The sequence below is a fragment of the Pseudorca crassidens genome, chromosome 10, assembly GCF_039906515.1.
Source record: "Pseudorca crassidens isolate mPseCra1 chromosome 10, mPseCra1.hap1, whole genome shotgun sequence".
Lineage (NCBI taxonomy): Eukaryota > Metazoa > Chordata > Mammalia > Artiodactyla > Delphinidae > Pseudorca > Pseudorca crassidens.
Window position 1 is genome coordinate 59,314,339 of NC_090305.1, and position 22,265 is coordinate 59,336,603.

Genomic DNA, 22,265 nt, shown 5'->3' on the forward strand with positions numbered 1-22,265 from the left:
TGCTACATATTACTTTTTCTTATGAGATCCTCTCTGTAGGATCTCATAAGAAAAAGTATCAGAGTGGACCACACACTCTGTACCTTGGAGGAAGGTGCAGAATTCTTGTTTCTGGCAAACGCTTCATGACACATTCATGTATTCACCTTTCTGCTCAGGTATACTCATGTATACCTCCTTTCTGCTGATAACTGTGGACCTAAGTCACGACCTGTAGGTGGGCATGGAGAAATGTCTGACTTGATTTTAGTTGAGCTCAACAAATATTTATTGAGTACCTACGAAATGCCAGAGACTGAGGATACAAAGATGAATAAATTTCACATGGCTCCTGCCCTGATGGAGCTGACAGTTCAGTGGAAAGAGAAAGATCTGTAAACTAGCCATTACAACCTAAAATGATACCTGAAATGATGAAGTTACAAAACACAGAAATAATACAAAAATGTGAGGTCAGAAACAGCTTTGAAGAGATGTTGCCTGAGCACATTCATAAGTGACAAATGGGAGCCTCCCAGGCAAGCAGAAGCAAGGAAGGCAAATAGGTCATAGAAAACATTATGTGCAAAGGTGCCAAAGTAGAGTCCAGAGATGATGAGTCACAGGAACTTGCAGTATGGAACAGAACATGCAAGGAATGTCCTCTGAGAATGGCAAAGGGGGCCTGGGCCAGATGAGGAGCCTCAGGTGCCCGTTGAGGCTAGCATTTTATTCAGAGAGAGAACAACAGAGCTGCCACAGTTGTGTCTTGCAAAGACCACCCAGAAGAAATGTGAAAGATGGCCTAGTGGGGCAAGAAACTGCAAGACTGGTTGGGAAAACATAAAAATCGCCTAGGAAATAAACCAGGGAGCTGGAATAAAGCAGCAGCAGTAGAGATGGCTTCCAGACTTAGGAGTTACGTAATGTCAACAGGATATAGTTGTTGATTGGATATGACGAGGGAAGGCTGAGGAAGAGGACAATTCCTAGACTTGGGGCCAAGCTGGAGTGGCTAGGTATATGGTGGGCCAGCAACTGAGAGAAAATCAGGAACAAATATTGCAAGGGTGAGAACACAGGATGAGAGTAAAGATGATACGTTCCTTTCCTTCCTGCTTCTCCAGGAAGTAAAAATGGTACTGGACACTCTTAACCTGAGGATTAAAAACTCCACTTAATCCATGTTCTCCACTCCATTTTAGAAAATCTTTCTAACATCAACTTAGGCATCTTTCACCCCTAAGGTTTTCCCATTTCTGTAGTGGAATAACTGAGGACATGGAAAGGAGACGTGACCCATGAGCCCCCCCCCCCGCCCAAGCAAACTGGGGGCTGGCGAATAAGCCAGAACTGCAAACAGTCCTGATTGCTTTGAGCCCCCCCGGCAAACCGGGGGCATGAGAATAAGCCAGAGCTGTGAACAGTCCTGAATGCTTTGAGCCCCCCCCCCCCGCCCCCGGCAAACCGGGGGCCCGCGAAGAAGCATTGAGTGCTTTGGGCACTGATCCATGAGATGTCCTCAGTATAATCAGAGTGGTGGGAACTTCGTGCTGCTTTTGCGCTCAAGGACGAAGCACGGCATGTTTTCAAGAAAGCCTATTATTCCTTGTATAATTAATAAAAACATAGGTTGCTGCTTTGGCATTTCTGAAATGTTAAGAAAACAAGTCTTAAAGTGTAAACCTAGATAATGCTTTAATAAAAGCTACCGCAGCAGGACAGACGGCGCTGTTCTGCCTGGTCGAGCGGCAGCCCTCTACTGCTGTGCTTCGGCACAATTCATCTCGTGTGATGAGCTTACTTTCGGCCCTGTCATAAGATAAACTACAACACATTTCTTCCTCAAGAAAATTCTCCCTTTCCTCTCTAATCACCACTCAAGACTCCAAAGATGGTAGCATATAAATATTACTCTAAATATCAGGAAGTTCCTAAAGTTTTTGGTGGGCAAAGTTTGACTAAAATATATTAATTCAACAAATAAAAATTTATTGAACATTTACTACATGCTAGCAATGAGTTTAGTGGTTTTTTTTCATTTAGAAAAAAAATACATTGACATTTGCTTTCAGTAGACTATATTTTTTTTCCATGAGCATAAAATGTAAAGTTTTCATAGGGTTATTTTTGCCCATAAGATATTAATTTACTCAATTATGAATTGTCCTATGGCAGATTTGAGAACATAATCTTTACAGCTGGAGAGGGAAAATATGTTATTTCTGCCACATTCCCATTATTGGTAATTAATTGCTCAAACCAATGCTTGTAAGATACTTGCTCTGGAAAAAAAAAAAAATCGATGCTGAGTTCCAAATAACCATTCCAGAATTAACTTACTTTAGTTTTTAAACAGTCATATTTTAAAAACTATATAAGCTTCAGAGCATAGAAACTATTTCAAATACTAGTCAAAGGCTAATTTAAGATCACTTAATCTTCCAGAGCTGAATCTCTGGGTAGCAGTTAAAAACATGAAAGAGAATGGGGAAATAAAGGGGAAACATGCCCTTCCTTTCTCTCAAAAGAATAAAACACCATCACAGTCATGGCAAACCATGTTATCTCAATTTTCAGGGATTTGAAAAAGAGGTAATTCTCTCTAGAATTCTTTCCAAATTCATCCCACGAGAAGTGTTTCCCTACATACTCCCAATCCACAGGGAATGATAAATATCCTGGAAAAAGAGGCCCAATAAAAACAGAAATATCTGAGATCTAATGAATCCATGGTTAGAGCCACCAATGCCATGATTACACAAAACCTAGCCATCCCCATTACGGTGACCACTTCATCACTAATGCTTTCTCCTCTCTAAAGGCTAACAAACCAAGTCCCACTTTGTTAATCCTAGTGGGCCCCTCTCCCCTGGTCCCTGTGCACTAGTGTCCTAGCCAAACTTACAAGAGACAGGTGATGCCCTAGTCTAGTACAGGGATATGTGGGTAGCTTGCTCAGTCACAGGTAGGCTTCCTGCTCTGAGGCTTCTTAGCACTAGCAGTCTAGCACAAACCATTTTCTTTCTGGGTAAGATAATATTCCTCTGGGAAAGAGGTTAGGTCTTCCTCTCTGCTTCCTCTGAGCAGATCTGACTTCCTTCCCACAAACTGACATCATTCAAGAGAAGTCTCTCTTGATCTCTTATTTCCTTCTTAGCCCCAAGTCACCCTCCAGCTTGAAAGGATCAGGAAGCTCTCCCTCACCCTGATAAAAGCCTTCTTCACCAATTTTTCTGTAGCAATCAACCCAGCTCTTGCCATATATCCCCTTATTTGCTGAATAGATGAATGACTAAGGATTCTGTTTTCACTTGTTTCTATCTCCCCTTCATGGGAACGCCTCCACAGATGGGCAGCCTCCCCACAGTGGCATAGTCAGAGCGGCCTCAGGCATCTGCAGGCTACTCAGCACTACCTCAGAGCTGCTGCCACTTTCACACCGACAATTTGGAAAAGCACCTCAGCCTATGACCAGTGAACACAGGTGACAAGTTGGGAGGGTGAAGCAGGGGTGTGATAAGGGAAACACAGTGCTAACTTAAATGGCATCTCCAGGTATGAGAATGCCATGGAGACAAAGGAATGGCAAAGAGCAAGGATTTCTGTGAAAAGTAGGAACTTCTTTCCTACCCTGTATTCCCAGATGCCCACCTGGAGTAGGCTCTGCATTCTCCAAGCTCCCACCTCCATTTCTCAAAATACCCTCCTGAGTGCAGTATCCAAGGCTCCTTTATCCTTTCCTCTAGGAACTCTTCCTGTCCCTCTTCCCCAGCCAGATTCCTAGTCACTGTCTCTAGAGAACTGTCATAACCTGAATGCCAGGTTTATTCACCACTGTGAAGTTTCTGATGTCTGAAAAGGACTGAACTATGTCTGAAGAATTTTCCACATTCAAAGCATTCATAAGGCTTCTCACCAGTGTGAATCCTGTAATGTTCACTAAGGTGTGCATACTTGCGGAAGGTTTTCTCACACTCACTACACTTATAGAGCTTCTCACCAGTGTGAGTTCTATGATGTTCAGTAAGAGACGTGTTGTGAGCAAAGGCTTTCCCACATTCTTGACATTTATAGGGCTTCTCTCCAGTATGAATTCTCATATGCTGAGTGAGGCAGGTATTCTGGTTAAAGCCCTTCCCACATTCATTGCATTTATAGGGTTTTTCTCCAGTGTGGCTTCTCTGATGCCGAATAAGGCAAATGCTCTGAATGAAAGCTTTACCACACTCACTGCATTTGTACGGTCTTTCTCCTGTATGAATTCTCTGATGTTTAGTGAGTGGGGTGCTCTGAGCAAAAGCTTTGCCACATTCCTTACACTTATAGGGTTTTTCTCCAGTATGAATTCGCTGGTGTTTAATAAGGGATGGGCTCTGACAAAACGCTTTCCCACATTCCTTACATTTATAGGGTTTCTCTCCAGTATGAATTCTCTGATGCTGAGAGAGGTTTGCCTTTGTATGGAAAGTCTTCCCACATTCATCACATTTATAGGGCTTTTCCCCAGTGTGAATTCTCTGATGTTGTGTAAGATTTGAGTGTTTGCGAAACGAAGAGCCACATTCATTGCATAAATAAGGTTTCTCACCAGTGTGAATTCTCTGATGATGAATGAGGTGTGTGTTCTGACTGAATGCCTTCCCACATCTATTACATTTATAAGGTTTCTCTCCAGTGTGAATTCTTTGGTGTTCAGTGAGATGTGAATGATTGCGGAAGGAATTCCCACAGTCATTACATTTATACGGTTTCTCTCCAGTGTGGATTCTCTGATGCTGAGTAAGAAATGATCGACATCGAAATGTTTTCCCACACTGCTCACATCCATATGGTTTCACTCCGGTGTGAATTCTTTGATGTCGAACAAGGAATGAGCTACGACTAAAAGTTTTCCCACATTCCTCACATGTGTAGGGTCTCGTATGAGTTCTCTGATGCTGGGTAAAGGATGAGCTCTGATTAAAAGTTTTTCCACATTCACTACATTTCCAAGATTTTTTCTGTGTAGAGAAGATCGGACATTTACTTTGGTCTGAAATCTCATTGGTGTATATGCTACTTGTCTCCCACTGATGTAGGCTCTCTTCTGTAGAAACCCTGAGATGTGTAACAAGGCTTGAGGTCAAAAGCAGGCTTCTCTCAAAATTATATTCTTGTCTCATCATTTCTGGAGGTGCGTCCTTGTGGATGAAAGCTATTCCCCCAAAACCTTCTTGGAAAAGGCATGGTCCAGAAACCTCTCTGGGAGGGTTTTCCTTCATGCTCTCACATACATATTTTTCTTCAAATGTAGAATCCTGGTATTCATCCTCTTGGGATCTCTTTGATGCTATCCCTGGCAAATCAATTTCAGAGCCATCCTGCTCTGGAGCAGGCTTGTTCACCCAACCTGAAAAAAACCACCACAGTGAGTATCTCTTGTACAAGGCAGAGTGCAAGCCCCTGAACTTATAGGGACCTAACTTTGACAGGTCTCAGTAATGGCCTATTAATAATGGCCAATAAGAGCAAGTGGGGGTAGGACTTCCCCGGTGGCACAGTGGTTAAGAATCTGCCTGCCAATGCAGGGGACACAGGTTCAAGCCCTGGTCTGGGAAGATCCCACATGCCGCGCAGCAACTAAGCCCGTGTGCCACAATTACTGAGCCTGAAAGCCACAACTACTGAGCCCCTGTGCCACAACTACTGAAGCCCGCATGCTTAGAGCCCATGCACTGCAATGAAGAGTAGTCCCTGCTCGCTGCAACTAGAGAAAGCCCGCGTGCAGCAACAAAGACCCAACGCAGCCAAAAAAAAAAAAAGAGCAAGTGGGGCAAGTAATTCAGAGTTACAACTGGTGAAAGAGATCTGCATCAGGGTAAGGTGATCACCATTAATGAAAAATGAGTAGCTGCAGACACCAAGGAAGTGACAGAATCAGAGACCAGGGAGATAAAGGGAAAAAAACAAACAATAACAGACTAAGATTCGGGCAAGACAAGAAACATGGATGGTTTGTATTCAAAGAGTGGAGAATGGGAGAATGTAAAAGTGCAAAATAGTGGAAATGAGATCAAATGAGTACCAGGGAAAAGCTGGCCTCAAGAGATGCTCACTCAATAGATGTTCACTCACATTCACCCCAGCATTCCTAAAAGAGAGGGTAATTTGCTCTCCTGAGCTTCATTCAGTTTTTCTTGTAAAATTTCCAAAGCCCTCCTGTTTCTTCCACTGGTGATCCCTTGCTTACTCACCTGGACAAATCTCTCTTTCAATCTCTCTCTTTTCAGCTCCTTGCATATTCAACATCCACAAATCTTCACTTTGCTTTGATTGTAAAAGACTTCAAGGTTGAAAAACTGGGAGCCCTGCTCATAGAGGAAAAGAAGGTGGGGGAGGGGATATCACTGTCCCAGTAAACAGAAAAACGAGATAGAGCTGTTGCCTAAGGATACTATCTGGTAACTCACACAAAACCTGTCAGGACAGCAACTTGCCTGCATCACCAAGAGTCAGGGGTGGCTTCCAGCTTTCTAGGTTAACAAACTCCATTTGTCAGCTGTCCAAGAAGTGGCAGCCAGACAGACTGACATATTAGCAAACACTCAAGTACTTGAGAAATAAATCAGAATGTTATTTATAAAGATAAAAATAACTATGAAGTGAATGGGAATATCCATGTCAATTAGTGCACTCTTTCCACTATACAATAATCTATATGAAAAATCAATTAATATAGTCAAATGTTGTGTTGGGAAATGGCCTCATAGCAAGGCTAATGCATTAAGTCTGATCCACCCACCTCCCCTATATGTCAAGGAGTTGGATAGTAATTAGGGATTTCTATTTGATACAACCTAGAGATATGCTGATTGTCCTTTCTTCAAGATGTCTTATCAATTCAAAATCTTTTCTTCAGGCATAGCTCAATATAAGAGTGTAGGCTGCAGTTGAAAAAACAAAAACACTCTGTGAAATAATTTTTGACTTACAAAGAGTTGCAAAAATAGTATAGAGAGTTTCTGGTTTGGGAAAGTCAAAATCATAACTGTTCATCCAAAAATGTCTCTCCGTATAACCGTGAAGTGAGAAGTAGAACTGGAAGCATTATTTCAAGAAAAACAGAAGATAGAGAGATGGTTTACCATAATCAAGAGCTCAGAAGGCATGGAAGAATAGGATGTCTGGTGAAGTATATAATAAGGCTGGCCCTGTGGACTTCTCATCAAGGTCTGTGCCTCGGTGTTGAGTTTTAGAGGTTTAAGAGGATCCTATCTGGGATTTCCTGATCCTCTTCCATAGCAGGGACATAAAGTGGACCCACTGCAGAATCCTACAGAGACTCATGAAGTAGGGTGGGGTTTGGCTATAATCAGAGCTAGACAATGGAAAAAAAGTCAGAAATGCCCCCGCCTACCCAGAGCTTATGTCACAGCTCAACAAAGACACTAACACCAGTAGTCACAAATAAGGGAATTATAAAAGGAGAAATATTGGGTCCTGTAGAATGCACAGCAGAGGGGACCTAATCTAATCTGGGATAGAGATAAGAAGATAAATAAGAATAGATAAGATAAGAAGAGATAAATAAGAATTAGACAGGTGAAGAGGGAAAAGAAGATACTAGAGAGATGAAACAGAATATACAAAAGGAACCAAGCCTCATACTTTGGAAGGATGAAAGAGATCTAGTAAGGCCAAAGTATTAGGCACTAGAAATAAGACATGAAGCCCAGGGCAAGCAAATACAACCCTGCAAATCACTTTAAGGAATTTACCCTAAAGTGAGCAAAAAGTCATAAAAAGTATTGGAAAAGGTTTGAAAAATATGTGACATGAAAGCAGAAACTAACACACCATTGTAAAGCAATTATACCCCAATAAAGATGTTAAAAAAAAAAAAAAAGCAAGTTCTCTGAACAATATAACTCATAATTATGCTGAAATAAAGGTAAGAAAAATAAATAGAATGGAATAAAAATAATTAATGACATAAAAAAAAATATGTGACATGATTAGATCTTCTATTACACACATACACACACACACACACACACACACAACTTATCCTTTTGCTCATAGAGCAAAGCGTGTACAAGGGGTGGAAGGTAGGAGGCAAGGTGAAGGCTGCAGGACCCCTTGGGAGGTTGTTTCAGCAATCCAATAAGGGGAACTTGGATGACTAAGAGACAAAAACAACAGGACAGGATGACTACTGGAGCGAGATGTGAGGGAGAAGAAGTTAATGATAATTTGCTGGTTTGGGGCTTCAGAGATGACAGTGACCATTAGTGAGAGTGGTAACACTGGTTTGAGGAGGAAAAAGATACATTCAGTTTGAAATATCAGGCATACATATATGGAACAGAGGACAGAGGTGTGGGCTGAAAACTTGGATTTAGAGTTTTTGTCATAAAAAAGGTAACTGAAATTCTGGGGGTAACAGATAAAATCATCAAAAGAGTGTAGCTAGGAAACCTCAACAGGGAGTTTACACATTTATAAGGAGGTTTAACTCTGGTTTTTAATTTTAGAGATTCCTAATCCCTAAGAGAAATAAGTAAACTAATTTAATATATGATAAAAATTGGCATTTCTAATCAGAAAAAAATTGATTACTCACAATTTATGTTGGGACTGTTGCTTAAGTATCTGGAAAAAACACTTAGTGAGATTCCTACCTCACACAACATACCAAAATAAACCAAAACCCAGTAAAGGGTTAAAAAATGTATTTTTGATTTATACATCAAGGAGTAGATAGACCTGATAGATAAAAGACTTCCTATTAACGAGTAAAGAAAAAAGATGAACTGATAGAAAAATGCAAAGTACAACAAATACACCAAGAATTACAAAAGGCCAATAGACATATCAAAACAAAGTTTCACCTCACTGGTAATCAAAGAAATGAGAACTGAAAGAATGAAGAATCAATTTTTATATCAATTTGGAAACTCTCTCTTTAATGCTAAAACTCAGAACAGGCAAAGGTACAGGGAACGAGAGCTTCTCACACACCACTGGTGGGAATGTAAACTGGTACCATCTTTCTAGAGCTAACTGGCAATATACTGGGTTGGCCAAAAAGTTCGTTCGTAAGATGTTACAGAAAAACGCGAATGAACTTTTTGGCCAACCCAATGTATTAGGTCTTAAAGTTGTAGGCTGAGTGGCAGTTGGGACACCACGATCACCATTTTGTAGGTACAGAAAGTCAGGACAAAATTCTCAATCTGTATTATACACAACACCTGCAATGGATCTCAGAATATCCTCAGTCATCAGTATGTCATAAAAATGCCTATATTATTTAACCTAGTAATTCTACTGTTAGAACTTTTTCATAGAGAAGGAACCTCCCAGAGTGGGAGAAAAAAACCCAAGCTGAATTCTTTTGTTACCTGTTAAAAAAAAAAAAAAAATCCCTGAAATGTTGTTGGAAAACACAATTTTTCTGTTGATGGACACTGAGGCTCAGCAATTTAGCAAAGTATGGTACTTCCACTTGGTGGAAATTATACAGACATCAGATAATTGAAAATGAAAATATGTGACAATGTGGAAAAATACTTATAGGCAAATGTGAAAAAAAACACAGGATATTAAAATTTCAAATACAATCTAATGTTATATATGTATGTTTAAATATACATATGAATAAGATCAAGAAGAAAAGGTAATCACCACTATGGTGATATAAGTTATCAATGATTTTCTCTTCTATTTTCCAAATTTCTTCAATTATCTATATTTTGCCTTATTTTTAAAAAACTTAAATCTCTCAGAATATCTATCAATTTGTTAGCCATGATCATCTTGAGGAATAAGATTATGGTAAACTTTTGTTTTAAGGTCTTTCTTTTTGCAATGTTTGAAAGTTTTCCTGTAGAAATAAGTAAATAACTCTGTAATCACAGAAAACAAGTGAAAAAAATATAATCAGAGATAAGCACAGAGATTTATGTACAAAGATCACATTGTTACTATAACTGTAAAAATACAGGCAAGTAAACATTGATGGCATATCAATATGATAGATTATGAAACTATTAAGAGTCATGTTTTCAAAGAACATTCATGAGAAAATACAATATGTTAAAACAGGAGACTACAAAACACTGAAACAAAAAACATGCACATATATACCAGTACTAAAGTAAGCATTCAATAAACAGAAACTATTATTGCTACACAGATATATACAAAACACACACATAAAAAAGGACAGAGGAAAACCCACTAAAATGTCAACAACTGATCTCTAGGCCATTTAATGGGTTACTTTATTTTGTCCTTTATCCTTCTACATATTTCATTTTTCCTGCAATAAACACGAATTACTTTTATAGTCACTAAAACATTTAAAAATGAGAGATCTCACTCAGGGGTTTAAGCACACCCCCAAAAGAAAGCCTTTCTTTTTAATGCCACACCTAATGGATATGGTATTTGTTTCCCTTTCAAAATAAGATCAAAGTGGCAAAGTGGACTGGGCTGGGACTCAGGAAACTATGCTCTGCCACAGCCCACATGAGCAGGCTATTTATCTGAAAAAGGTGACAAATTAGATAATATCCACGAGTCCTTCCAGCTCCAACGTTCTGTGAAACCCCTAACTAAATTTTTTTTTTTTTTTGGCTGTGCTGCACAGCTTGTGAGATCTTAGTTCCCTTGACCCCAGGGATCGAACCCAGGCCCTCAGCAGTGAAAGCTCAGAGTCCTAACCACTGGACCACCAGAGAATTCCCTAAATGAGTTAATTAACTCACGTAAAGCATTTATAAAGATATCTGCCACATATCAGGCACTCAACAGGGGTTAGGCATTATTATGTTTGAGAAGGACAGGTTGGTAACAACCACTGTCCTCCAGTCGTGGATCATCTGAGCTGTTTGTCTACGCCAAAAGTTAGCAAACCTTGCCTTTGTAGTTTGAAAACAGAACTAGACAATATGTAAACAAGTGATCTTGGTTGTGTTTCAATATTTTTTTTTTAACAAAAACAGGTGGTAGACCAAAATTTAGCCCATGAGCCACAGTCTGCTGTCCCCCTGGCCTCTAAGTTGCCCAGAATAGGATGTATAGGTGCTTCCACAAATACATAATGTGGAATAATCTGTTGGTGATTTTAAGATGCTGAAAAGATCTATCTGAATCCAGATTTGGGGAAAACGGGTATTATGGTGAACGGACATATATATCTCCATCCTCATCTTGCTAAACTAAGAGGGATCTGGCTTCCTCCTCATGCCTTATAAGCTTTCTCCCTGCTGCCACTTCCCTATCCCTCTAGAAGGATTCTGGGGAAGCCAGGTGGGGTTTTCCAAGAATTTGAAACTACAATTCCTTCAATAAGACCACACTTAAATGTACTCTTCTCTGAAGCCCTTCTTGATTTGCCTGTTTGCCCCAAGTAACGTATTCTTCTAGGCTGCAGCAGCACACTGAATCTATCTCTTCTGCAGCCTTGGGTCATTCAGTAGCAATGTGTCCTCGGATAAGTTACCTATTCTCTCGTACCTCAATTTCCTCACTAAAAACTAGATAATACGTTGCTGTGAAAGCTAAATAAATTAGCGCAACTGCTTAAAACAGTGCCTGGTACACGTTAAGTGCCAAATAAATGTGTTTTAAAACATTACCACAGAAATCTGCTCACACATATATCTTCCAGCACTACAGTGGAAGCGTCTTCCCATTTGGCAGGCTCTGAGGTCACTCATCCTGTAGCCCCGTCTCTAAACCCTGTGTAATATTTGGCAAGTAATGGATAGTAAATTTTTGTTGTTAGACGTTAACATTTCCGTACGTGCTATCATGTACATGCTATCAACTGAGCTTTACAGAAAAAAGAAGGTAGTGACAGTCCAACTTTTAAAGATCAAGAAACCGGCTCTATCGTGGGTAATTATAACCCAGGTCTCGAGACTCCTTTGCTGGTGCGCTTTACACTATTTGCCTTCTGCTCTTAAGTCGGTCCCTTAAAAAAGTTTGAGTTGCAGGACTGGTTGGGGGAAGTAGCTGGTATCCAGACCGAGAACTCTGGCCCCAGGATTTCATTTCCGAACACGGGTCCTAGGTCTTGATCATTTATCCATCACTCAATCACCATTCATTCATTCATTTATTCACTCCACCATCTTCTTAGGCGTGTCCTCTGTGCCAGGCCCTGGTGAGTGCAGTGTTGAAGCTGCAAGCCGGGCCGGGCCGCCGGGAGTTCGGAGCCGCCGTGCAGGCAGCAACCCGGGGAGAACGAGACCCGGACGGGCTTGCTACATAAACCTGGGCCGCCGCCACAGCTGAGACGCACCCGGAGCCGCTGCCTTCCCCTCCCTTGGGCCCCGCCCGCTCACCGTGATGTCCCGCGGCTCCCAGCGGGGCGGCGACCACGGTCCCGGAGGTACACGGAAACCCAAGGCGCAGGCTCACCCGCCCGGACCGGAAGAACAGCAGCGCGGCTGGTAGTGCGTCATCAGCGACCCCGAAGAGCAGCCCTCGCTTGCCTCTCTAGGAATCGGGAGGAGCCTCTCGATAGGGGCCTCATAGAAGGCGATTGGGGCCTGGTTTCCCTCCAAGCCCAGTGGCGTGCCTGATGTCCCATGAAAGACTGCCTTCACCCGGAACACAGTGACCACCTCATGTCTGGGGAAAACTGTAGATGGGGGCGTTAGGGTTGGAAAGAGTGCTAAGTGGGAGTCAGAATGGGCCATCTCGGGCTTCCCTGTTGGCGCAGTGGTTAAGAATCCGCCTGCCAATGCAGGGGACGTGGGTTCGAGCCCTGGTCGGAGAAGATCCCACATGCCACGGAGCAACTAAGCCTGTGCGCTAAAACTACTGAGTCTGTGCTCTAGAGCCCGTGAGCCACAACTCCCGAGACCACGTGCCACAACTACTGAAGCCCACGCGCCTAGAGCCTGTGCTCTGCAACAACAGAAGCCACCCAATGAGAAGCCCATGCACCGCAACGAAGAGTAGCCCTCGCTCGCCGCAACTAGAGAAAAGCCCGTGCGTAGCAACAAAGACCCAAGGCAGCCAATAAAATAAATAAATAAATTTATTTAAAAAAAAAAAAAAAGAATGGTCCATCTCAGCAAGGGAGTAGTACATTCCATGTGCTAAAAATAGCTCCTGATTATGAACCTTGACCTCAACTCTGGGCTCTGACCAGGGAGGCCGGCCTGGTGCTTCTTCTGGGTGTGAGTGGTCTGGTGGCAGACGAGATGGGAGCTCTGGCCCAAGGCCTTCCTGCACTGGGTGTGGCAATAGGTCTTCTTGCCTGTGTGGCTCTGCGGGTGCACCAGGAGGCAAGGGCTTCAGCTGAAGGCCTTGCAGCACTCAGGGCACACGTAGGGCTTCACCCCAGTGTGCACCCTCTGGTGCAGATCAGGTGGGAGCTGCACGTGAAGGCCTTCCTACACTCCCCGCACCCACACGACTTCTCCCGTGTGCATTCTCTGGTGGACCATGAGAGTGGAGCTCTGGCTGAAGGGCTTGCCACACTCAGTACACGTGGAGAGATTTTTGCTGGGGGCAAGAAGTGTTTTGTTTGTTTTTTTAACTTTCATATACCCCCTGATAAAAAGGAAACAAGATTGGAAATGCACCATGCAAGGAAGTAGAATAACACTCCCTCTGGGATAAAGATATATCAATAACTGGTCTTTCATGGGCCTTCTACTTTTTCAGAATAAAATGAAAACACACACTCATTCACAAGAGAGGTACTTGAAAAGAGGTGAAAAGAGCAGAGTAAAGGCACCCATCTATCCACAAGTGTATCTGTAGCATCAGTCATATAAAGATTCTACGTACATTAAATCAATATATTCCTGAATTGAATTCCCTTTGAATTAAAAATTACCATTGAAAAAAGTTCATTAACAAGTCTCTCCTCACTTACTTGTCTGCAGGCTGTTCAGAATGCCCTGCTGTCCTTCTCCCCTCTTCTCTGGCTTCCCCAATGCACAGACCTCTGGAATCTCGCCCTGGAGTCTTTCAAAGAATTCTCCTTTCAGTTTGCTCTAGAATCAAATCCTCCTTTCAACTTTGGTCTCACTATCTGAGCAAGGCATAGAAGATAAAAACAAATAATATATAGCAAAAAGAAAAGGAGAATCAGCTTTATATTCTAGACAGGTAAAAGAGACTATATTGGGATTTGAGGAAACCCAATAAATGACTTCTCTCTTTAAAGAAGCAACATGGGGGAATTCCCTGGTGGTCCAGTGGTTAGGAGTCCGTGCTTTCACTGTTGAGGGCCTGGGTTTGGGGAACTAAGATCCTGCAAGCCATGGGGCATGGCCAAAATAAATAAATAAATAAAAGTAAAGAATCAACATAGCACTGGGGCCAGACTGCTGAGGTGAAATCCTGCCTCTGTCACAAGCAGTTACTTGACCTCTCTGTGCCTCAGTTTTCCTATCTGTAGAATAGGTTAATGCTAGTACCTATTTCATGATTTTTTTTTAAAATTTATTTATTTATGGCTGTGTTGGGTCTTGGTTGCTGTGCACGGGCTTTCCCTAGTTGCGGCCAGCGGGGGCCACTCCTTGTTGCGGTGCGCGGGCCTCTCATTGCGGTGGCCTCTCTTGTTGAGGAGCATGGGCTCTAGGTGCGCGGGCTTCAGTAGTCGTGGCATGTGGGCTCAGTAGTTGTGGCTCACGGGCTGTAGAGTGCAGGCTCAATAGTTGTGGCGCACGGGCTCAGTTGCTCCGCGGCATGTGGGATCTTCCCGGACCAGGGCTCGAACCCGTGGCCCCTGCATCCGCAGGCAGACTCCTAACCACTGTGCCACCAGGGAAGTCCTCATGATGTTTTTAGAATTAAAAAATTTAATGTCCATAAAGTGTTAGCTAGGTAAGTGTTAGCTATTAGTAAAATTCTCTGCTCAGTTGACAAATAAGATATGCAAAGACCAATATATTATCTTTATTACTGAAAAGCTGATATTGTTGAATGTGCCTTATAGTTGCAGGCAAGTGAGGTTACTAACACCGAATCCCAGGATTAGACAGCACTAAGCACCCAGGGACACAGTGCTGGGCAACCATGGGTTTGCCCCTGTAACACCTGCAGCAAAGAAGAACAGGGCAGACACATGGTCTCTGTGGAAAAACTGGACCCTAAGGGTAGGAAGGAGGAGGGCTGGCTTTCACACAGTCCACTTCTTTTCCAAAGTCATCAATCAAATCCAATCCCTTTTTGTCCTAGGGCAAGAGTGAGTGTGGGGTCAGAGAGAAGATACAAGTGTTACACCAGTGAGCTTCCTGAAACATCAGGAGTGAGGGAGTAGAGTACTTAAATTCATAATTTTTCTATACACGCTCCATGGTTTCAGAGTATGGGCAGAGGAAGAAAAAAAGAAAGAAAGAAAAGGCAGTAAAGGAAAGCTTGCATTCTGGGGAAGAGGCAGAGATGGCTCTGTCACCAGAGATGTTGTGCCCAGGGAGGACCAAGCCTGCAGATGTAAAGACTGCCAAAACAGGAGGGGACACACGGGATGTCTTGGGAACTGGCCAAAGCAGCAAGTGAAGGTCAGAGAAGGGCTTGGATGTGGACTGTGGGGTCCTAGGAGTCAAGGAGCTTGAGCACATCCCCCTTGCCAGCGAGAGAGAGGCAGAATGAAAACTCCTGAGAGGGAACTGAGGGGTCCATGCAATCAGGTAGGGCAGGGGAGCAGGGAGCTACGAGGTAGGCAGGGTCAAGGGCCTGCTGTGGGCAAAGCCAGGCACTGGGATTGGCAGTGGGGCAGGGAGGTGGTGCACAGAGGTGTGGATCCCCAGCCTCACAGCCTACAAGCTTAGTCTAGGTGGGAAGAGAGAACAGAGTGGCCGACCCTCCAAATCGGTGGGGATGGACACACTCTGCCCCTTTTCACCCCACATCTACAGGAAATAGAAAAGGAAAGAAGACCCACTCAAGGAGGTCCAGGAGACGGAACTCGGCCTTTGCTTCCAGGAGGGCTGCAGAAGCAGGGGAGCATCAAAATGCCAAGGAAGGGCTTCCCTGGTGGCGCAGTGGTTAAGAATCCACCTGCCAATGCAGGCGACATGGGTTTGAGCCCTGGTCCGGGAAGATCCCAAGTGCCGCAGAGCAACTAAGCCCGTGCACCACAACTACTGAAGCCCGTGCACCACAACTACTGAAGCCTGCGCGCCTAGAGCCCGTGCTCCACAACAAGAGAAGCCACCGCAATGAGAAGCCCGCGTACCACAATGAAGAGTAGCCCCCGCTCACCACAACTAGAGAAAGCCCCTGCGTAGCAACGGAGACCCAATGCAACCAAAAATAAATAAATAAAATAAATTTATTTTAAACAACAACAACAACAACAAAAAACCCGCCAAGGAAGCTCCTTAGCGGAGCAGTCCAGTTTCCTCCCTTTGGGACTGGGAGAGCCAGGGAGGGAAGACTCAAGCCCAACACCGGGAAAGAGTGATACCTGGTCAAAGTGTTTTTGAACACATTCTCAAAGAGCAAAGAACAGTTTGGAGGGTAGAGGTGGCCAGGGTCTACCTCAGTCCAGCCTGAGCCCTCACTGTGGTCTTATCTCCCATTCCCTAACCCCCTTCTCGGCTTCCCTGAACTTTCTGGTCATATTCATGCTCCCTAAAAAAGATTTCTTGACTGTTTCTTTTCTCTCGTCTTCCTCATGGCCTGGAGCAGTCAATACTTGTCCTTCTACTCACCACAACTGCCCAGCCACCCAGCCATCCATCATCTGGGACTGGCTCAGGTCGCACCTGCCTCAGGGAGTCTTGGTCTGCCCCTCCCCAAGCTCCCAGTGACTGCCCCCCTCCTGTCTCCTCAACCACCTCGGCTATCCATCCCCACTGCTTTGACAAATGACTTCATATTTTTTTGTGAATTAGCTTTCTCTTTCCCATCTGTCCATTTTATCTTCCCAATGAGGCTATGAGTTTTTGCAGGGCCACAGCTGAATCCTACGATGCCTACAGCCTTCCTAACCTGGCGCATTGGTGCAGGTCTCCGTGAGGACACAGTGCTGGCTAGGCGTAATTCCTGCCCTCAAATCTGCCAAGAGGAGGGACTTCCCTGGTGGCGCAGTGGTTAAGAATCCACCTGCCAATGCAGGGGACACAGGTTTGAGCCCTGGTCCGGGAAGATCCCACATACCACAGAGCAACTAAGCCCGTGTGCCACAACTACTGCTACTGAGCCTGTGCTCTACAGCCCGCAAGCCACAACTACTGGGCCTGCGTGCCACAACTACTGAAGCCCGTGCGCCTAGAGCCCGTGCTCCACAACGAGAAGCCATCGCAATGAGAAGCTCGCTCCCCGTAACGAAGAGTAGACCCCGCTTGCCGCAACTAGAGATAGCCCGCGCGCAGCAATGAAGACCCAGCACAGCCAAAAAAAAAAAAGAGGCATATGCTGAAGATTCATCTCCAGCAGGGGATGTGGGCCCCATACAGTCACAAAAGCATCCCTCCCAAAGAGCACACCTTCTCTTCTTGGACAGGGAGCTCAGCCTGACTAATGATCACAGCAATGCGACATGACTGACAGTTCACAGCCTCGTCCTGGCCCCGTCTCCTTGAAGCTCACCACCCTGTGACGCTGGCTGGGCAGGTGAGGAAATTGACTGGGAAGCTGGCTGGGCTGGTGAGGAGTCTGTGGCTTCCCAGAGATGACCCAACAAGTTAGAGGAAGAGCAGGTCCTCAAAGGACCCTCAGGGCTGCCTGGCACTCAGCACTCAGTACGAGCTGGCCACTTTGACACTGGGTTAATAAGAAAGAAATGAGTCCAGTGCATCTGGGCTAATACACCTAAAGGTCCAGGACCCACGGGGGAACCAAGAATGGCTTATGAGAAGGCCAGAAGGTGAGTCCCACCCCTGCCCCGGCAACCCCTGGTCCTTTTCTCACCCTCTTCTAGGGCCAGCCTGTCTCCCCACCTCTCACGGCCAGCGATGGTCCACCAGGCTCCAAATGGGAGCTCCGCTCAGCCCTGCCGGTGGTGTTCCCAAGGCTAGAGCCACTGCCGGGGCTCCTCCTCTGTCAGGCTCACGGGACTTGTCCTCACTCGCGTGCATCACATTCTCACTCAACTCCCTGATGGCAAAGAAGAAACCCTGATGTGTTCCTGACTGTGACTTCCTCGGGCTCAGGGAGTGTCACCTGAAGGGGCAGTGAACACTGTTCAACACAGAGCTGGCCCATCCTGGGAGGGTCACTGGCTCTTGAAGGAGGCAGGGCCAGCTTTGGGACCAGGCCTCCTGTGAACACAGCTCACGACAGTGGGCACCCATTGTTCCAAAGGCCCAGTGGTGCCCAGCAGGCTGGAAGGAAGGACAGGTGCTCCAGGCCACCCCGGGCACTGGAAGCCACTCCAGCACCCACAGCTGTCTGGGACCAGGGCTTATCCATCCTGCTCTTGCCTCAGTCCAGACCCTGCCAGAGACTCTTACTTCCTCAGACATCCCCTCATGGCTTCTTCTGGCCTCAGGGGTCACAGAAGCACCTGGCTCCTTCCTCAGCACAGTGGTTCCTTGGACTCTCGTCTAAACAGATTCTACCTTTTGGGACCTGAGTTATGACTTTGCATCTCCCCTCGCTGACCTGTTTCCTGTCCTCTCAACAGCCAAGGCCTCTGCAAGGCTTCTGCTTCTTAGTCTCAAGCTTCATGTAGATTTGGTGTAACTTCCAGCAGCAGTGATGGGGGAATCCAGCCCAGCTCCAGGGGCAGGACTGAGCTTGGCTAAGGCCTTTGCGGTCCCCAGCTGCTCAGCGGCTCCTGCCATTGATGTCTATGCGTGAGGCAGTCAGCAGGAACTGCACCCCATGTTGAACTGCGAAAGTAAAAATGTTTTCCCAGTCAGGTAAAGCTTGGCTTCCTTTATCCATGCCTACCCTGTCCTCCAGCAGGAATATGGCAGGTCTCTGCAACCAGGCAGCTTTTTAACGGTTACAGAGCCATTTCAAACTCCTCATTTCATCCCAGCCTCCTACCTGGAGTGGAAGAGAGGACTTACATTCGGAGACGTTAGGGATTTGTCCTGAGTTGGAGGTAAGTGAGGGGCAGGGCCAGTCTAGAATGCTCTCTTCCCCAACAAGAGGTTTGGGAAAATAATCCCGTCCGCAGCGTCACGCCTCCTTCGTGTCCACCGGCCCGAGGCCAGCGAAACAAGCTCAGCAGGACCGGTATCCCAGGGTCTCGGAGGAACCCGCCCTTGAGCTGGTATGAGCCCCTCCTCTTCCAACGCCCTGCCCCTCGCCCTCCCACCCTGTCCGACCCCTTTCCCCGCCCCGGCACTCTCTCCTCCACGTCTCTGCTCTTGCCCATCCCCACCGCATATTCTCCCCGTGCGGGCCCCGGCCCCACGCCCACTGCCCCCACTCCCCACCCCCGTGGCAGCCTTCCTCCTCCCCTTAAGCTGACCTCAGGCTGCAGCCCCTCCTCCGCTTTCACAATACACCCCCCGCCCCACCCCCCAGCGCCGGACTGCAACCGCGTCCTCTCTCTCCCTCGCCCAGGACTGCGGAACCCGCCCTCTCCTCCATCCCCAGCAAGCCTGGCCCACCCCGCCGCTTCCGGCTATCCCTTCTTTCTCCGGCAGCTGCCCCTCCCCTGGGCCTCCAATCCCGACTCATCCGGGCTCGAGCCTGTCTCTCCCAGCCCGCAGACCGTCGGCGACCTGAGAACGGCCCAGGGAAACGGCCGGGGTGGGAGCACTCGGCTGCCGGCTGCTGCACCGCAGCTTCAGGAAGCAGGGAGGTGCCTCCCTCTTCGTGGTGCTTCCGCTCAGTTCCCCCTGCTGGACTCAGAGGAAAAGGGGAGGGCTGCGGGGCCAGGACCCAACTCGGCCCTTACTACAAAATGGATTTCAAACGGACCTATCTCAAAGACTAGGCGACATCACGGGAGAATGTATAATCTTGAAGAGGGCAAGTCTTTGATTTGACATTAAATCCTAAATATCCGAACAGCAAAAACTAAAGTAAAAGGACTAACTGTAAACTGGGGAAAATGTTTGCAACACATCTGGCAGATGAAAAGAGTAACTTCTTTACTACAGAATTGGTAGAAATAAATTCCTAAGAGGATCAACAACCAACAGAAAAACTTAAGAACATGAACAAGCAATTCACACAAAAAAGAAATACACCTGGCTTTTAAACACAAGACATGATATTCAGTTTCACTCATAATTGAATGCAAATGAAAACCTGAGAGCATTTTTCATTTATCAGATCAGAAAAGACAAACAATAGTTCTATAGAGGAGTCAGGGAAATGAGCATTTTCCTACACATACTGTACTGGGAACTGCATTTGCAATTTCTATCAAAATGTCAAAAGTACCTACCCTTTATCAATATATCCTGCAGACAAAGTCGTGCACATACCAAGGACAGTGTGCCGGAATATTCAGCATGGCATTGTTTGCAAAAGCAAAAGATAGAAAAGAACCTACATGGCCACCAATAGGACCCTTGCTCATGAATCGTGGTACATCCATACAACAGACTATCACACGGCAGTGAAAAAAAGAATGAGGTAGATCTTACGGGGTAACACTGAACCGTCTCCAAGACACACTAAGCTTAGTGAATCCTAAGCTTGTGTGTGTGTGTGTGTGTGTGTGTGTGTGCGCGTGTTTAAGGGAGAATACAAAAGACTCTAAATGCATGTCTGGAAGGATCCCCAAGAAATTGACAACAGTTATCTCTGGGGTGCTCCTACCTAGGGTACTCTGGACTGGGAGGGAGATGACTTTTTCATTGTCTGCTCTTGTACCACTGAACTTTTCACCCCAGGCAAGCCCTGTTCTTCCAATTAAACAAAGCACTTTTAGATGAGGAGAGGGGTTCATGGAGGCGCACTGAGAAAGTAGCTTCGGAAATGGGAGAACAGGCTTTGGCCTCAGTTATTCTAATCCTCTGACTACTGACTTTGAAAATGGAGGTGAGAGAACTTCCCTCCTCAGGTGAGGTCAGAATGAGATAAGAAACATTTGCCATTTAGCACAGTGCCTAGCACACAGGAACCCCTCAACTAACAGAGCAGTTACAACCTTGCTATTGGCCCAGCAGGGGGACCTGGGTAGCCAAGTAGCCTGCTAGGACTTGGGTTTCCTCCTTCTACCCATGGCGACACAGGGCAGCCCCACAAAGAAACCAGGACCTCTCGGGCCTGGGTCAGGCCCCATCTGTCACAGGTCATGTCGTAGAGGGTGTGGAGGGCTGGATTTCTGGCTTGGGAATTTGCTGCTTGATCTTCCATGCCCCAAAGGCAGCCTGCTCATCCCCTATGTCCCTTCTCCTCTGGCCCCTGGTGCTGCTTGGGTCAGAATCCCAGGGTCTCTCTCGGACTCTGACAAAAGCTGTCTATATGGTCTCCCGGATCCTTTCTCCCCTCACCAGCCCAGGCTCCACACTCCAGCCACAACTGCATGTCACAATCATTGGGGTTACATATATGCCCCAGCTGAATCCCTTCGCCTGGCATTAGGTCCTTGGTAACTGGCCACCTTATTTCCCCAGACCCTTATTCTGCTGTTCCCCACGACCCATTCCATACCCCAAAAGGATGCCTTACCACTCCAAACAAGCCATGATCTTTTAATTAATTTTTCCCTTCTGATCATAAAAGTAATTCAGGTTCATTGTAGAAAATGTGGACAATGCAGGAAAATTCAACTGCTGTTAATACCTGATGCACTTATTTCCTTCCAATCTTTTCTACACATGTACATTTAAGGAAACTGGGCTGTCTGTACACACCACTGAATTTTATACTTTGCTTTTTTTATTTAATATTATTGTGAACGTTTTATCACTAAATACTCTTTAAATTATGATTTTTAGTGGTTGCATAATATTCCATCACATTGTAATTTAATCATTCCACTGTTATTAGTCACTTGGGTTGTTTCCATTTTTGTAAAATATGGACATTGATAAGTATATATACCATTGTCAAAATATTCATTGTTAGGGTAGCTTTCTAAAAGTGGTACTACTGTATCAAAGGATATCAACATTCTTTTTTAAATCGTTCAGCTTCCCCTAAAACAATAATGTATTAAAATTGTTTAAAATATATAAATAACAATGATGGGACAAGGGGAACAAATTTCTAGAAAATGGAAAATGGATGAAATGGTAACTGAGAAAGTTGGGTGGAGTGAGTGATGGCTTGAAACACTTGTTGAGAGCAATATAGTGGAAGGATGCAGCTGAAGTACCTGCCAAACCCCAGGTGACTTGGGACTTGGAAACCCCAGGTGCAACGAAGGGTGAGAGGGAGAAGTGGGGCTAAAAATAAGGCATTAACTG

At 45.3% G+C, this 22,265-nt stretch overlaps 1 protein-coding gene across 6 annotated transcripts in view; it reads right to left on the minus strand.

The window, feature by feature from the left end:
- The window catches only part of ZNF35 (zinc finger protein 35), a 46,912-nt gene that overhangs the window by 10,940 nt on the left and 13,707 nt on the right, over positions 1-22,265 (minus strand). The window contains exons 1-4 of one of the 6 annotated variants that reach the window (XM_067753850.1): positions 12,318-12,336; positions 6,216-6,329; positions 6,047-6,112; positions 1,949-5,371 (exon numbers count right to left, since the gene is read on the minus strand). In XM_067753850.1, the coding sequence (XP_067609951.1) occupies positions 3,807-5,243 (1,437 nt within the window). In that variant the 5' untranslated portion in view covers positions 5,244-5,371; positions 6,047-6,112; positions 6,216-6,329; positions 12,318-12,336 and the 3' untranslated portion in view covers positions 1,949-3,806. Of the gene's footprint in view, positions 1-1,948; positions 5,372-6,046; positions 6,113-6,215; positions 7,802-12,317; positions 12,435-13,400; positions 13,474-22,265 lie in introns of those variants that run through there. The other 5 variants (XM_067753846.1, XM_067753847.1, XM_067753849.1 and 2 more) reach the window with 5 other exon arrangements.